Source organism: Bufo bufo, chromosome 2 (genome assembly GCF_905171765.1).
Source record: "Bufo bufo chromosome 2, aBufBuf1.1, whole genome shotgun sequence".
NCBI classification, from domain to species: Eukaryota; Metazoa; Chordata; class Amphibia; order Anura; family Bufonidae; genus Bufo; species Bufo bufo.
Genome location: NC_053390.1, coordinates 288,925,748 through 288,943,810, shown reverse-complemented (window position 1 = coordinate 288,943,810; position 18,063 = coordinate 288,925,748). Strand labels below are relative to the sequence as shown.

The following is an 18,063-nucleotide window of genomic DNA, read 5'->3' as shown; positions in this document are numbered from 1 at the left end:
TTGAAGGCTCTAAAAAACAATGGTGACATAGTCATAAAGAACGCTGATAAAGGGGGAGGAGTCGTCATTATGGACCACAGCTACTATTTAGAAGAATCCAATAGAATCCTGTCAGACAACAACTACTACAGAACCATTCCAAGTGACCCAACACCTATTTTTAAAAAAAATCTCCAGTCACTAATAGACTCTGGCTTCTCTTCGGGAATCATTAATAAAAAAGAAAAAGCATTCCTTTACAATAACCATCCCACAACAGCCCGTTTTTATTTTTTACCCAAGATCCACAAATCCATTGAAAATCCTCCAGGCAGACCGATCATATCCGGCATTGACTCCCTCACATCCAATCTGTCCGCTTACGTGGACAATTTTCTGCAAAAGTATGTTATCAAACTTCCCTCCTATCTTAGAGATTCCGCACATCTAATCAACATTCTAGACACAGTCCAATGGAAAACAAACTACCATTGGGTAACACTAGATGTAAGCTCCCTCTACAGCAACATCCAACATGAATTAGGCCTGCAAGCAATTAAACATTTTTTATCCCAAGATCAAGAAATGCCCTCGGTTCAAAAAGAATTTATCCTCCGATCCATCCACTTTATTCTTCACCACAACTTTTTCACCTTCAATAAAAAATTCTTCCTACAAACCAAGGGGACAGCAATGGGGACAAAATTTGCGCCCTCTTATGCCAATTTATTTGTAGGCCTTTTTGAGGAAAGGCTGGGCCTCCTCTCCCATGACCAGATTATATTCTACAAAAGATATATTGATGACATCATAATGATCTGGGATGGACGAGAGGAGGAACTAGTTAACTTCATCAAGGACCTTAACACCAACAGCTGGGGCCTACAATTTAGCTCTGAACACGACCCCCAGGAAGCCATTTTTTTAGACATCCATATCAAAACCCTAACAAATAAAATCACCACCCAAACGCACTTCAAAAAAGTCGATGCGAACAGCTACCTCGAATATTCCAGCTGTCACTACTCCAAATGGAAAAATAACATTCCATTTGGTCAAATGAAAAGAATCAGAAGAAACTGCTCAAGCGACCAAGTAATGAAGGAACAACTAGAGATCATCAAAAACAGATTTAAGGAAAAGGGGTACCCCAAAAAACTAATCAATGCTACTGCAAAGAAGGTTTGCACCTTTAATCAGAAAGCCACTCTTACATCGACCCGACCCAAAACCACAACCGACGTGAAATATCAATACAACCTCATCACCCGTTTTAATGCAAAACACAAAAATATCAGGCAGATACTAAATAAACATTGGGACATCCTCCTAAAGGATCCAATCTTAAGAGACTCCTTACCCAGACAACCATCCCTCACATTCAGAAGAGCCCAAACTCTGAAAAATTTAATCGCCCCATCTTGCCCTAAATTAGAAACAAAAAAATTGATTTTGCCTCTTGGGATCACTCAAGAGACAAGTCTGATAGGAATACGGAAATGCCGACTCAAAAAATGCCTATGTTGCACCATGATCACTCAGGGCACAAAAGAACTATCTATTGATGGACCAAAAGAGGCCCCTAAGGAAATATGGAACATAAAACAAGATCTACATTGCGGCACAAAAAACGTGATTTATCTACTCACCTGTCCCTGCAAACTCAAATACGTTGGGAGAACCACACAAACAGTCAGGGAAAGAATGAACGAGCATCGCTCTAACATCAGACGAGGCGTTCTAACCCACAGCGTGTCCCGACATTACTCAGAAAAACATAACAAGGACCCATCTACACTAAAAGTTTCACCCATAGAACATATAACCACCTCATACCAACAACTCTGCCGGAAGGAAATGCATTGGATCTACCGCTTTAACACCCTAACACCCTTCGGACTCAACGAATCAATGGAATATTCAAATTACTAACCAGTACCTCCAATCACCACTCACCATAACAACACACCATAAAACCTTTTATAAAAAACCCATATACATAAAATATTATCCCTTAAACAACCATCATAGGTCCTTCCGCACATCACCAACACATCTTTACGATTAACCCACGGACGAAATTCATAATATAATAAAATAATAATATTGAAATAACATCCGAAATAATTTTTTTTCCTATTCATTTATTTATCCATCCCCATTTTCTATTTTTTTATTTTTTATTTTATTTTTTTACATTTTTTATACTTTTTTATACTTTCTATAGCAACCTCTATCCACTCTGTCTTTTAATACATTTTATCATTATTATATAGCGCTCCTCGAGTGATATTTTTATTGAGCTCCACGACAATAATTATTTAGGGCACACCACTCCATTCATTTACACACATGTCCTTCCTTGGAACAAAAATATACTCGTCTGTTCCAAGACACCGACACACAGATTGCCTTTTTAAAAATAATTTAAAATAATAAATAAAAAATAAAAATAATTATTTTTTTTTTTTTTTTTTTTAAATCTCTGCACGATCTTTATACAATCCATGTAACCCTCCTTCCCCGATCCCGCAAAATACACACACATTTTATTCATCAGACCTCCATTTTCCATTCTTTTTTATTTCTACAGCACTTTCTAATTTTTATTTCTACAGTATTTTCTAATTTCCTTGTTAACTTCTTCATCTCTTCTAAATGCCCTTACAAACCATCTTTATTTCCCATCGTTTCCACCTATAGAACAAATCCCCCCCTCCCTGTGCACATATTTGTGTACGTGTGTATATATGCAAATATACACTTAGGGAGATGTTACTTGCTGATCCATATAATATCTAAAAATGAAAATAAAACCATATATCTCCCGATTCTCCTCATATCCCTATGGGATAAGAGAAACCAGTCATTGCCGGTTAGAATACCCTGGTCAAAACATAATAGAATATATCAAAATATATTACTATACATAATGTGTTTCTCTGCCATTCCCTTCAGACTAACAATTACCAACAGCTATATTGCCCCTCCCTCCCATACACAGACATTCTCCACCACGATCTCCGTGAGAAGCTGTGGTGCGTTTCACCCTGGAACGCACACCGGAACCTATACCACTTCCGGTTTTCTCCACACCCAATTCCCTCTCCCTGGCCAGCATACCATATTATATTATACATAAATAAAACTAGATACCCCTCCTAAACATCGCCACACCCACCCATAATATCTGACAAGAAGTTAAATTACTCATGTGCTGATCCCCCAGCCGTCTCGGTCCCGATGCGTTCCAGGCTGGAACGCATACCGGAAGTGACGTCGCTTCCCCTCCTGGTCCACATTCAATCCATTACAGCGGTGCCGATGCGTTCCAAGCTGGAACGCACACCGGAAGTGACGTCGCTTCCCCTCCTGGTCCACCACAAGGCCGAGATGCTTCTTGATGCGTTCCACGCTGGAACGCAAACCGGAAACCACTCCAAGTTTAGCCTACCACAATGCGTTCCACCCTGGAACGCAAACCGGAAGTGACGCCAATACCTCACGTTTTTTGGCGCTTTTTTCTGGCGTTCTTTGGCGCCTTTTTCCCTGTATAAATACCTGCCATTATGCATGATGCACTTATGCTCCTGATGAAGGGGATCCCAGTGACCCCGAAACGCGTTGAGCCTACTCCTACCCCTACCCTGTGCTAACACAATAAAAAGAAAATAACCAGAAGTTCCAAGTGTGACTGCCGTTATTTCCGGACGATCTTACAGGCGATCCAGGCGCAGGAGGAAGCAGAGTGGGTGTTATGTGCTTTATCCCACCCTGCCCCTCCTGGGTGAAGTGAGTTTTTACCACAAAATACCTTTTTTATTCTCATTGTGATTTTAATCAACTAGCATTACTGTTTTAATTAAGGTTTTTTGCACGTTTTTACAAACGTGTTTTTAAACCACTATATCAAAGTTACCACTCTATTGACCATTTTTATCGCAAGCAGGCTATTACTTTTGAGGTTATTGGCGCCCGATACAGGTCTATTTTTTCTTACGTTTTTTTCCCTATACTCACAATATGTCCATTTCAGGCTTTCCCCTGTCTGGACACTAGACCTGTGGCTGCCTACTACCTCTCCAGTAATCAAACACACCCGTATTACACCCGAATTTTAAACCATTTACCAACGGTCCTTCCCTTTGGCGCCCTGCCTGGATATCCCAGACTCTTTTTACCCTAAGGAGTCTGTGACTAATCCCCTCTTTTTTTCCCCTCGTATCTCTGTCTTACAAAGCAAACCGCCAGCTTCGGTTGTCAGCGCTTTGAACGTTTCTCCAGTTGGATGAGACCCATCGAGAACGTCCCTGATGGGTGAACAGGACTGTATCTAGTTTCGCAGATCTTCTCCATTCCAAGTTGGAAAACAGGACTAATCTATGTTTGCATTCTAACATGTTTTTCTTTTTACAGGTTGTTTATATTTTATGGACATTCGTCATAGTGAAATCCCCAAAGTGAATTTCAGACGGGGAGTGTGCTGTTCCTTTCATGTTGAATTTCTGCACTGTATTATTTCTTGTTTTACCTATGTTGTTTAAGTCTATTGTTCTCTGCTGCCATCTGCTGGCCGGAATTTGTATGCTGCACGCCTCGTTCGTTGTCTATAAAGTTTTATCTCTGGGCGTGGTTTTAGCAGCCTTGGGCCTTGTCACTTCCTGTAGCCTTTTTCAGTGCTGCATTCTTTGTGACTGGAGACACACACCTTGGCTTGTGAAGGCATCAGTTTTTGACCAGCAGTAGCCTCAGCAGTTAGCCTCAGAAAAGACATCCACATGACAGCATCTACTGTATTCCATCACCGTATGTCACTGCTCTGGATCAAATAAACCCACGTTTGATTGCATCCTCATGTCTACGTCTGGATCCATCTAACCTGAGCATCTGCCGGTCCGGTCTGCTCCACTGCTTGGATACGAAGGTAGGACAGTCACAAAGTCATTATCAGTTACACCTTCATTCGCCTTCATGTGGGGACAGAACACCTGTAGTTAACTCGTTGGTGGCCAGTGGGCCCCCCCCCCCTCCCTCCCCTGTAGTTAACTCGTTGGTGGCCAGTGGGCCTTCTCCCCTCCCTCCCCCTCCTAATTAAAATCTCCCCCCTATCATTGGTGGCAGCGGAGTGTACCGATCGGAGTCCCAGTTTAATCGCTGGGGCTCCGATCGGTAACCATGGCAACCAGGACGCTACTGCAGTCCCGGTTGCCATGGTTACTTAGCAATTTGTAGAACCATTATACTTACCTGCGAGCTGCGATGGTCTGCGTCCGGCCGGGAGCTCCTCCTACTGGTAAGTGACAGGTCCGGCCGAGAGCTCCTCCTACTGGTAAGTGACAGGTCATGTGACTTACCAGTAGGAGGAGCTCCCGGCCGGACCTGTCACTTACCAGTAGGAGGAGCTCCCGGCCGGACGCAGACCATCGCAGCTCGCAGGTAAGTATAATGGTTCTACAAATTGCTAAGTAACCATGGCAACCGGGACTGCAGTAGCGTCCTGGTTGCCATGGTTACCGATCGGAGACCCAGCGATTAAACTGTGACTCCGATCGGTACACTCCGCTGCCCCCAATGATAGGGGGGGGAGATTTTAATTAGGAGGGGGAGGGAGGGGAGAAGGCCCACTGGCCACCAACGAGTTAACTACAGGGGAGGGAGGGGGGCTGGCCGCACTGGCCACCAATGAGTTAACTACAGGGGAGGGGGGGCCCACTGGCCACCAATGAGTTAACTACAGGGGAGGGGGGCCCACTGGCCACCAATGAGTTAACTACAGGGGAGGGAGGGGGGTGGCCGGCCGCACTGGCCACCAATGTGTTAACTACAGGGGGGGAAAGCTGCCCCCTGCTGCCTGGCAGCACCTTCCAGGCAGCAGGGGGCAGTCATGTACACAGTTCTGTTAGTATATTCTAACCTGAAGCGTCCCCATCACCATGGGAACGCCTCTGTGTTAGAATATACTGTCGGTTCTGAGTTTTCACGAAGTGAAAACTCAGCTATGAAAAAGCTTTTATGCAGACGGATCTTTGGATCCGTCTGTATAAAAACTAACCTACAGCCACGGATCACGGACACGGATGCCAATCTTGTGTGCATCCGTGTTCTTTCACGGACCCATTGACTTGAATGGGTCCGTGAACCGTTGGCCGTGAAAAAAATAGGACAGGTCATATTTTTTTCACGGCCAGGAAACACGGATCACGGATGCGGCTGCAAAACGGTGCATTTTCTGATTTTTCCACGGACCCATTGAAAGTCAATGGGTCCGCGAAAAAAAAAAACGAAAAACGGCACAACGGCCACGGGTGCACACAACTGTCGTGTGCATGAGGCCTTACTCTGTAAAAAAAAAAAGTGTAAGTCAAACGGATCCGTCCTGACTTACATTGAAAGTCAATGGGGGACGAATCCGTTTACAATTGCACCAATATTGTGTCTATGTAAACGGATCCGTCCCCATTGACTTACATTGTAAGTCAGGACGGATCCGTTTGGCTCCGCATCGCCAGACGGACACCAAAACGCTGCAAGCAGTGTTTTGGTGTCCGCCTCCAGAGCGGAATGGAGGCGGAACGGAGCCAAACTGATGCATTCTGAACCTTATCCATTCAGAATGCATTGGCGCTAAACTGATCTGTTTTGGGCCGCTTGTGAGACCCCTGAAACGGATCTCACAGGCGGACCCAGAAACGGCAGTGTGAGCGTAGCTCCTCTGTCTTCTGTTTACATAACAGTGGAGACTTGCTCAACATTGACCATGTTCTGTAAACAGAAGACAGAGGAGCGTTGCTAGATGGGCCACTTTACAGGTATTTTTCGAATAGAAATGTACGATTTCAGTAATTAAAATATATTACAAAAATGTTTAGTATCACTGCCCCTACACATTACAAAAATAAAAAAAGAATGACAGTTATACTTTAAGGGACATTAACCTGAGATCACTTGATTGTTATTACAATACACTGCAATATTTCTCTATTGCCGTGTATTGCGATTTTTATCACCATCTTAATAGGAGCATTAACATGGCATGTGGCGGGTCGACAGATTTTGGCACTTTGAAGACTGTGCCTGCTCCAGAGTGGAGCATGTGCTATAGCTGTCAGGTTTCTGCTGTTTTAAACAGCAGACACCTCAGGCTAATGTCTCTGATCAGCTTTAGGCCGAGTTCACACGAACGTGTGTGACCCGTGCCTGTGCTGCGGCCCGCAAATAGCAAGCCGCAATGCACGATCGTTGGCCGTAGGTCAGCCGCATCGGATCGCGGACCCATTTACTTTAATGGGTCCGCGATCTGGCCGTTCCGCTAAAAGATAGGACTTGTTCTATCTTTTAGCGGAACGGAAGTACGGGACGTAACCCCACAGAGGCACTCCGTAGTGCTTCCGAGGGGTCCCGTCCCGTGCGGCCGTTCTGCGATTCCGGATTTGCGGACCCATTGAAGTGAATGGGTCCGCATCCGTGATGCGGAATTCACATGGAACTGTGGCCGTGTATTGCGGCCCGCGATTTGCGGGCCGCAATACGGCCACAGATCACACACGTTCGTGTGAACTTAGCCTTAGGCAGTGTTCCCAGGGCCGAATGGCTTTCCCATACTGAGATCAGGGAAGCTGTTTATTGGTGGTGATAGGCTGGAGCCTGCTGGAAGCTACCGGACCTATCACAGGTATATTCTTATGGATACCTGTATTAAATCATAGTAGTGTATGGGAGAAGCAATCTAAAGATCGCATGTTCAGGTCCACTAGGGGAGTTTAAAAAAAGTTAAAAATAAAAAGGTTTTTAAAAATATAAAAATTCAAATCATCCCCCTTTCCCCATTATAAAAATAAATGTAAAAAAATAAAGATCACTTACACCTACGTGTCCCAAAATACCTAAACTATTAACATATAAATGTATTTATCCCATATGATGACCACTGTAATGGAAAAAAATCGAAATGGCCGATTCGCCCTTTTTTGTCAAAATTTTTTTATAAAAGTGATCAAGAAGTCATACACACCCCAAAATGATGTCACTAAAGACTACAGCTTTACCCCACAAAAAAATGAGCCATTGGGCTACTTTCACATCTGCATTTTCCTTTCTAGTTTTGAGGTCCGGCAGAGGATCTGAAAACCGGAAGAAAACGCTTCAGTTTTGTCCCCATTTATTGTCAATGGGGACAAAACTGAACAAACCAGAACGGAGTACATCAGAATACATTCTGTTTCGTTTTGTTGTGTTCCCACGGCGGACACAAGATCGCTACAAGCACCATTTTTCTGTGTGGCATGGGAAACTGAACATGTTGGATCCGGCACCAAAAACCATGTAAGTCAATGGTGCCGGATACAGTTTTATTGGACACGATCCGGCATGTTAATTTTCGATATAATACAACTGGATCCGTTCTGAACGGATGCAGCTGGTTGTATTATTCAAACAGATGCGTTTTCCTCCAGTCTTGAGATCCTCTGAAGAAAAACACAGATGGGAAAGTAGGCTTAGTCAGCCCTATAGACAAATATAAAAAAGTTATAGCGGTCTGAATATGGTGATGAAAAGAAAAAAATTTAATTATTTTTTTAAGTATTAAAACACAGGAAAAAATTTATATAAATGTGGTATTGTTGTAATTGTACTGACCCAGAGAATGAAGCTCACAGGTCAGTTTTACCAGGAAATGCTGTAAAAAAAAAAAGGGGGGCATTTATCAAACGGGAGAAAAGTAGAGCTGGCTTCGTAGCAACCAATCAGATTCCTCTTTTCATTTTTCAAAGGAGCTGTCAAAAATGAAAGGTTGAATCTGATTGGTTGCTATGGGCAATTAAGCCAGTTCTACTTTACACCAGTTCGATAAATGTGTTTTTTTTTTCCAATTTCACCCCATTTGGAATGTTTTTCAGTTTCCCACTACATTATATGCAATATTAAATGGTGCCATTAGAAAGTACAACTTGTCCAGCAAAAAAATAAGCTCTCATACGGCTGTGAACGAAAAAAACTAAAAGAAGTTATGGCTCCAGGAAGGCAGGGAGTGAAAATCGAAAATGCAAAAGCAGAAAATCGATGCATCATGAAATGGTTAAACTTCATAGGATCTCTGATCCTAGTCACTGCAGGAAATGTCCACTGTGTTGGCACGAACTATGTGTCGGGGTATGTAAAGGGGTTAAAAGGTTTCAAAACAAAAACTGGGGAAAAAAACTGAAAATGGCTTGAAATTCTTGTTAAAAGCATTTGAAATGTTTTTTTTAACAAATGTTTGAAAGGACTAAAATGAAAGTGTGTGTATATGTAGTAACCCTAAAGCTAGTAGTTAGCAGGTTTTTTCAATATGCCACTGTACATGTGCGTTCCCCTCCATACTGTTCCTATTAGAGGGAGAGATGAAAGGACAGAACTCATGCTGCAAGTATATTATTGTATGTGAACTAGTAAATACTGTAGATGTCTGCAAATATCAATGGCTAGACAGTTAGTCATCCCACATCATCCAAGATATCTGTGCTGTCCATTATAAATACAAGTTTAATTGTTCTAACATGTGTCCTTTACATGTGGAATTTTTCTTTTCCAGGAGCATGACATTGAAATGACACTGTATGGTGGAAGTGTGTAGCTAGTATGACTGTGATATGAAATTGTATCATTAGGATTTATCTGATGTATTGTTTAGATTAGGGGTGCACAACCTGATACCATCCTGTGTGGTCCTCAACCATCCGGTCATAGACACGCTAGTAGCTTCTCATATATTCTCAAATTAGATGGGAGTTCTGGAAGTGTAACCAGCAACTTTCAGATATTTATGGTGTACACATTTATACATGTGATATGCCATAAATGTTTTAGTTTGTAATACCCCTTCAAGTTTTATTTTCGGCCGTTGGGATTAGTCCAGTCTGATAGTGTGGCCCCTGACCAGAAAACATTGTGCATCCTTGGTTTAGATCTGTTCCACGTACAATTATGGCCAACCAAGGTTTCAAAAGCAAACTGAAAACTTTCTCTTCAGGGTGAGCCCACAACTAGGGATGAGCAAACCCGTGAAAGTTCAGGTTCGCTGGGTTCGGACATACTTTAGGTCAAAGTTCAGGTTTGGGACCCAAACTTGACCCCGATTCCCATTGAAGTCGATGGGGAACCGAACTTTACTTTATTATTTTCAGTTATAACATGGTTATATCGGAAAATAATAGTATCCACTTAATCGCACTGCAGCAGTCTCTTCTATGTTCATTCAGCAGGACCTGCCATGTGCGCGATGACGTCACCGTGCTCTCCCACGTCATAAATTAGGTGCATCCTCCGGCAGCGCAGTGGATATCAAGACCAGCTCAGAAATCGCCTGTCTTGATAAATCTCCCCCAAAGTATCTGGTACCAAAAGCGTATAGAGCAGGGTACAGAAACAGCCATGCAGTGGCGCCCTAGAATCGATGGAGCTTTAAAATAATGATATATATGGTATAGCACAGTACAGACTGCAGACAATGTAACTAAAGCAGTAAGTGTTAAAGGGAACCTGTCAGGATCATCATGCTGCTTGAACCACAGTCAGTATGAAATAGACAGACTCCCTGGTTACAGACAACATGGTACAGAGCAGGTCTGCTTTGCTCTTCTGTACAGACTGGCTGTGCCTAGGTGTAGCAGGCGCCATAACATCACTGCATTGCACATTGCACCTACTTGTGCTGAAACAACGGCAGCTGGTGAATGATAGCACAAGGAGTTGAAGACACAGAAACAGTTCAAACTCGGACATGCTTCAGCCATCGTAGCACCTTGGGACAGAGGCCAAAATTCAGGGCTGTACTGCTGAATCTGTAATGGGTGGGAGACACGGTTAAACACTTGTTACAGGAAAAGTGCATAATGCAGATACTGATTATAATGTTTGGGTTACTTTGGTTTAAAATTGACATATCCTCTCACAAACAAGATTGTTAGCTATTTTAAAGTCAGAGTATCATATTTCCTTCTGCTCCTTAACCTGTCAGTTCTAGGGCTGCTCCTTAAACCTGTCAGTCCTGAGGCTGCTCCTTAAACCTGTCAGTCCTGGGGCTGCTCCTTAAACCTGTCAGTCCTGGGGCTGCTCCTTAAACCTGTCAGTCCTGGGGCTGCTCCTTAAACCTGTCAGTCCTGGGGCTGCTCCTTAAACCTGTCAGTCCTGACACCCTTTTCTCCTCCACTATATATCTTCAGGAAACAGACAGCTGGTGCCAGAGTATTTCTCTTTCCCAAATTCAAATTATTTGGTAAATCACAGCTAGGACTGAAACAATTACTCGATTGAATCGAGTAATTCGACACAAAAAAATCCTCGATGCAAATTTTTTGCATCGAGGATTTGTTTGCGTCATCTGACTGGGGAGCGGGAGTGAAGCGATTTCTATTACTTACCGCTCCGTGGTCACCCACCAGCCCGTACCGCGCTGCACTGGATCCTGACATATCGTCAGGTCATAGTGCACGTAAGCACGTGTGATGTCAGGATCCAGTGCAGCACGTGGAGAAGAAGAGGAAGGAGCTGTGGAGCGGCGCCTCTATAGGCAAGGTACTGTAAGTATTTTATTTCACTGGCGCTGGGGACATGGCACTGACAGGGGACAGCCGGCAATGGATGGCATGGAGGGTCAGATGGGAGTGGGGGACATGGAGGGGCTGACTGATGGCAGTGGGGGACATGGAGTGGCAGATCTGATAGCACTGGGGGAGTGGGGACATGGAGGGGCTGATCTGATGGCACTGGGGAACATGGAGGGGCTGATCTGATGGGTGTGGGGGACATGGAGGGGCTGATCTGATGACACTGGGGGAGTGGGAACATGGAGGGGCTGATCTGATGGCAGTGGGGGACATGGATGAGCTGATCTGATGGCACTGGGGGAGTGGGGGAAATGGAGGGGCTGATCTGATGGCACTGGGGGAGTGGAGAACATGGAGGGGCTGATCTGATGGCACTGGGGGACATGGATGAGCTGATCTGATGGCACTGGGGGAGTGGGGGACATGGAGGGGCTGATCTGATGGCACTGGGGGAGTGGAGAACATGGAGGGGCTGATCTGATGGCACTGGGGGACATGGATGAGCTTATCTGATGGCATTGGGGGAGTGGGGGACATGGAGGGGCTGATCTGATGGCACTGGGGGAGTGGGGGACATGGAGGGGCTGATCTGATGGCACTGGGGGACATGGATGAGCTGATCTGATGGCACTGGGGGAGTTGGGGACATGGAGGGGCTGATCTGATGGCACTGGGGGACATGGAGGGGCTGATCTGGTGGCACTGGGGGAGTGGGGGACATGGAGGGGTTGAACTGATGGCACTGGGGGAGGGGGGCCATGGCAATGGATGGCATGGAGGGGCTGATGGCACTGGGGGAGTGGAGCTGAAGGCACTGGGGTGGGGGAGAGCTGAAGGCACTGGGGGTACTGATGCACAGGGGGGGAACGAAGGGTGTTGGGGACTGATGGCAGGGGGTCTGATGAGTTTTTATTAAGGAAAACAGTCTATTAATTCATTTTTTCTTATTAGATTCACTATTAGACTCGATTAATTGTAAAAAATAATTGATAGAATACTCGATTACTGAAATAATTGTTTACTGCAGCCCTAATCACAGCCTTAAAGGGTTTCTGTCACCCCGCAAAACTCATTTTTTTTTTTTGGATAGTTAGATTCCTCATAGTGCGATATAGGAGAATATAATAGTCTTACTTACTTTCATGCGGCCGATTCTTTATAAAACGAACTTTTATAATATGTAAATGAGGGCTCTACCAGCAAGTAGGGCGTCTACTTGCTGGTAGCTGCTGCAGAAATCCGCCCCCTCGCCGTGTTGATTGACAGGGCCAGCCGTGATCTCCTCCTCCGGCCGGCCCTGTCAGTAATTCAAAAATCGCGCGCCTCTGGTCATTCGGCGCAGGCGCTCTGAGATGAGGAGGCTCGTATCCTCAGCACTCCCTCAGTGCGCCTGCGCCGATGACGTCTTCTCTTTCGGTGATGTCATCGGCGCAGGCGCACTGAGGGAGTGCTGAGGATACGAGCCTCCTCATCTCAGAGCGCCTGCGCCGAATGACGCGAGGCGCGCGATTTTTGAATTACTGACAGGGCCGGCCGGAGGAGGAGATCACGGCTGGCCCTGTCAATCAACACGGCGAGGGGGCGGATTTCTGCAGCAGCTACCAGCAAGTAGACGCCCTACTTGCTGGTAGAGCCCTCATTTACATATTATAAAAGTTCGTTTTATAAAGAATCGGCCGCATGAAAGTAAGTAAGACTATTATATTCTCCTATATCGCACTATGAGGAATCTAACTATCCAAAAAAAAAAAAATGAGTTTTGCGGGGTGACAGAAACCCTTTAAGGCTCATGCACACGGCCGTAGACATTTTTGCGGTCCATAAGTTGCATACCCACAATCACGGACACAGATTGTGCGCGTTCTGCATTTTGTGGAATGGTATGTGCTGCCCTCTGTTGCAACTGCCTATTCTTGTCCGCAAAATGGACAAGAATAGGACATATTCTATATTTATTTATTTATTGCATGGCACTGTGTGCTGTCTACATATTTTGAGACCATTCACGGTTCCAGTGGGAATTACATTTTCGGGTTCTAGAACTTGTTCACAGTTACGTGAAGGAGAATTGTCCAGTTTCTATTGAAAGACAAATTGGAATAGAACGGTAATGAAAGAAATCTTGATGGTAAAAGTATACAAGTCATGACAACTTTATATCCACATTTTACTTGGTCCAAGCTTATTAAAGTGTTTTTATTAGGTGCAAGCTCGTGGAGCTTTTCTTCTGCTTATGGAGGTTGCACGCCTGCTGGGGCTGGAAGAAACAAACATGGCAACTGAACAGGACCAACATCTTCTCCGACTTCTTACTCCCATCACCAAGCTCTTCACAGGGAAGCAGGTACACTACTCCAGACTCATTGCTGAAGTACATTTATTTTATGTTGGATTTATTACATTCTGTCATGTATACATCTTTGTACACACAAGGCTATTGCCGTCATATCAGAAGGACTGGAGTGCTTTGGAGGACAGGGTTATATGGAGGACACAGGTCTGCCAGCTATGTTGAGAGATGCCCAAGTAAGAACTACCATAATTGGACTGTAAGATTGAAACAGAATTATCACATATCCATTGCTTATTCTGTGATATGTCCATGATAGGTGCTTACAATATGGGAAGGAACAACCAACGTACTGTCCCTGGATGTCCTGCGATCAGTCGTTAAGAGCCAAGGGCAGGTTTTAAGTGCATTTTTCTCTTCTGCTCAGGTAAAATACATCATATTATAATCTTAAATGACCCAGTATTACTGTGTGGTACATGCATTGTAGTGATGACTAGATTTTCTATATTTCTGTTCATTAGAGACTGTCAACTGATATTGACAGAACTCGCCCTGCAAACATTACTTACATATGAGGAAGCTATTTATCAACGTGAAGGAGGACTTTATCAAGCCAGAATTCTGACAAAATTCGTTTTTTTTCTTTTTTTTTTTTCTTTTACACTTTTTGCATTTATACACTACACATTCCAGTTTTGAAAAGTGGGTGTGGTTAGCGGTTAATTAATTTTACTCCATATTTTTCACTACAACTTTTAAAAAAAAGTCATGGTTACTGACAATGGTTGTAGAACTACTGTACCAGCTAACCATTTTGACCCTCAGTTATTCCTGAGGGTGTTCTGGTGGTCCCTTGGTTTTCACTCTTTAACCTCTATACAGGCATCTGGTCTTCATTGCAGGGGAGCAACCAGGACGCTACCACTTGGAATAGTCCTGATGTAGATGGAAGCTCACCCACTGGGTCAGAAACATGGGTGCAAAGCATCAATGGATCAGGCAGAACTTGCAGTCAGAATAAGACCAAGGTTGGGCAGGCAGAGTACGTATGAATCAAGAGTCAGTCCCATCGTTGGGTCAGGTGGCACAGGGTCAGAATCCAGGCAACAGACAGAAGACAGAGCACAGACAGACAAAAACATCAGGATACCAGGTCAGGCAGATCACGGTCCACGGACAGGAAAAAAGATTATAGCTGCTTTATAGGATGCAGCAGACTAGAAAGGGCAGACAGACTGTGTTGCTCAGGCCTGTAGTGGAACACACAGCACAGAATATATAGCAGGGCTAATTAGCCCATTCTCAACCAGGTGCACACAGAAACCCAGGAGGATAAACTCTTACAGTGCTGCAGAAGGAGAGGAGCAGGGCAGCAGACCCCCAATGTGACAGTCGCAAACTCACTCCAGTAGGGAAGTGACATAAGGAATAAACCTGGAGTAGCATTTCTATAAACTGTTATGTTTAAAGATGCGCCAATACAGACTCCAGCAAAACTGACTTCAAATATGATAAATTCCCTCCTATGTGTTTTTCTTTACTACAGGAAAAGCTAGAAGCCTCATCTAATATTCCCAGTCTGTCTCAATCCACTTCCCGATTGCTGCAAGCTCTGCAGAACCTAAAAGATTTCACAAAGAAGGCGGGAATAAGAGGAAACGGCTTCATGGAACTAGCAGGCCGTGATTTTGCTTACAGCCTTGCTAAAATCTATATCGGTAATTATAAGGCTGTGCTCACATAGTGTATGTTATAGTTTAGATTTATATGGAAGCACAGCAAAAATAAATTCTAGTATTGTCTTTTGATTGAGAAAATTGATCTCCTTGAAAGGTTGATTTCTCCATGACTCATCCTTGCACAGGTGTGATAACCACTGAATTGTCATTTATTAATGTGCATAAATATCATTCCTTTATTGGTTGTTGTTGCTGAAGCTGCTCCCTGTACAAGTGGTAGTAATTCAGTTTAAGAGCCCATAAACTGTAGCTTGTTATCTGCAGGTAGATTTACAGGGAAAAATATCTCCACAATATGGTAGTGCTTGGAATGGCTCTGCTGCTTAACTTACTGTATGTCTTTCGAGAATGTTACTTGAGCATTTCCTGAGTACATTGCTAGTTTGCTAATGGTTTTAACTTCATGTAAAACATGTTCTAATATGGCCTAGATATTTGGGAGAACACAATATCCTAAACTGATCTGCTCCAGTTGAACTTTCACAACTATGGTGTATATCCCCTGTAGGTTGCCTCTTTGTGGACCATGCAGCTTGGGCTGGAGCAACAGAATCAGATGCATATTGTGCTAAAAGGTAATCTTCAAGAGGCTCTGACCCAGGTTGTCATTGTTAATCTAGAGACAGAGAAAAAGTGTGCTTGTAAGTAACTCTAAATACATGTTTTGGTTGCTTTGCAGATGGTGTGAACAAGAGCTTTGTCCTGTCAACACTGCTGAAGCTTTTGGATGCTACAGTTCAAATGCAGCATCCATGGACAGACAGATTGTCTATGAAAAAAGCCCTTTGTTAAAGGGAAATCTATAAGTTATTGATTTTCCCTGATTTATATTTAACTTTTAAGGACCCGTTTAATGGTTGCACACCTAAAAAAAATTGCTAAATCAGCTTTTTATTAAAATACAAGGTGGTTCAAAAGTAGGGACACTTGAATAAATAGGAAATGGTGGCTGGGAATGCCATCCTGTATGTGAAATTTTGCCAAGGGGAAGGGGGCAAATATGTGAGGGGTTGTATCCAACATGGCAGCTATCTGGGAACCAAGTTGATATTTTCAGATGGGAAGTTACATGTGACATATGTAACCGGGAGGGAATTTGATGAGAAAATGGCTGCTGTGTTAGACACCACCTCTCACAGATTTGCCCCCTTCCCCTCAGCAACATGTCAGACATAGGATTGCATTCTCAACCACCATTTTCCGTTTATTCCAGTCTCTCCATACTATTGGGCTACCCCGTGTATAACAAATAGGAAAACAAAACATCTCAGGTGTCAATGGGAGAGTACAAATATAACCTACGCATTTCTGTGAGGAGCTGTGTCCAACATGGCGGCCATTTTGAAAGCCGACATCTTGGAACCAAGTCAATATTTTTAAATGGGAAATGGTGCATGTGACATGTATCTGTGCTTAAATGCAGGTCTGGGACGAGGTATTTTGGTGCACTAAGCAGATGAAGTAAAAGATGCCCCCTCCCAACAAAACCTACTTCATCCTAATAATAAACACCTCAGCTGCTGCAGAACCTCATAATACACACCTTTGCTGCTGCAGATGCTCATATTACACACGTCAGCTGCTGTAGCGCCTCATAATACACACCTCAGCTGCTGCTGAACCACATTATACACCTCAGCTGCTGCAGTACCTTATAATACATACCACAGCTGCTACAAAACATCATAATATATACCTCAGCTGCTGTATTAATGCTGCATAATAATGCATGATTGGACAAGAGCACATTCCCCTTCATACTGATGGAAGTGCTCATGATCTGCTCAAAGGCCCTGTAAGTTAACTGACAGACCCACCAGTGAGCAAACCCATCAGTATGAAAGGAAGAAGCTCATTGGCTGATTTGCCCACTCTGAGAGCTGGCATGTCGCTCACTGCTTCTCCGCTTTGTGGCTGATACTCTGAGACGAATTAGTAAGTTCCTGTCTGCCCACCCTGATCACTACTTTCTCTTCCCTTTATGACCCTGCTGTGCCTCCCTAACAATGATGTGATGCAGGCATGCAGTGTAGAACTGTTAGAAATTGAGTAAGAATAATTGTATAATATATTTTATTCATTGATTTTAATGTTCTAGTAGTAATACTGGCGCCTGAAGTTTGTATCCTTCTGTAAGCAGTGCATACGGAATCTGGACACTATAGTCGTGGTGTATGGGTTCTGTGTTGTACAATATGTGCTGCAGTGACTTCTGTACTGGCAGGAGCACACATGGCTGCTCCTGCCTGTCCTCGCTCTTATATGACTTACAGTGACCTATATGTGACTTGCACTCACAGGTCTGCATAGCACATCGCTGCTCCTGTCTGCACTCAATCCATTCCTCTAAGCCTGGCACAGCAGAGGTTTCAGTGGAGCGGATACAGGCAGGAGCAGCAATGTTATACAGATAGCCTAGGACACCAGAAAGGTAGCCAGGAGGACAGCTAGGGCAGTTAGCAGAGGA

The 18,063-nt window shown here is 44.0% G+C and overlaps 1 protein-coding gene across 2 annotated transcripts in view; it reads left to right on the top strand.

Moving 5' to 3' along the window:
- The window catches only part of LOC120988912 (acyl-CoA dehydrogenase family member 11-like), a 195,788-nt gene extending 178,486 nt beyond the window's left edge, over positions 1-17,302 (top strand). For both annotated transcript variants that reach the window (XM_040416695.1, XM_040416696.1), the window contains exons 10-15: positions 13,768-13,908; positions 13,998-14,090; positions 14,174-14,281; positions 15,404-15,575; positions 16,105-16,171; positions 16,276-17,302. In XM_040416695.1, the coding sequence (XP_040272629.1) occupies positions 13,768-13,908; positions 13,998-14,090; positions 14,174-14,281; positions 15,404-15,575; positions 16,105-16,171; positions 16,276-16,402 (708 nt within the window). In that variant the 3' untranslated portion in view covers positions 16,403-17,302. The remainder of the gene's footprint in view (positions 1-13,767; positions 13,909-13,997; positions 14,091-14,173; positions 14,282-15,403; positions 15,576-16,104; positions 16,172-16,275) is intronic.
- Positions 17,303-18,063: the final 761 nt, after the last annotated feature.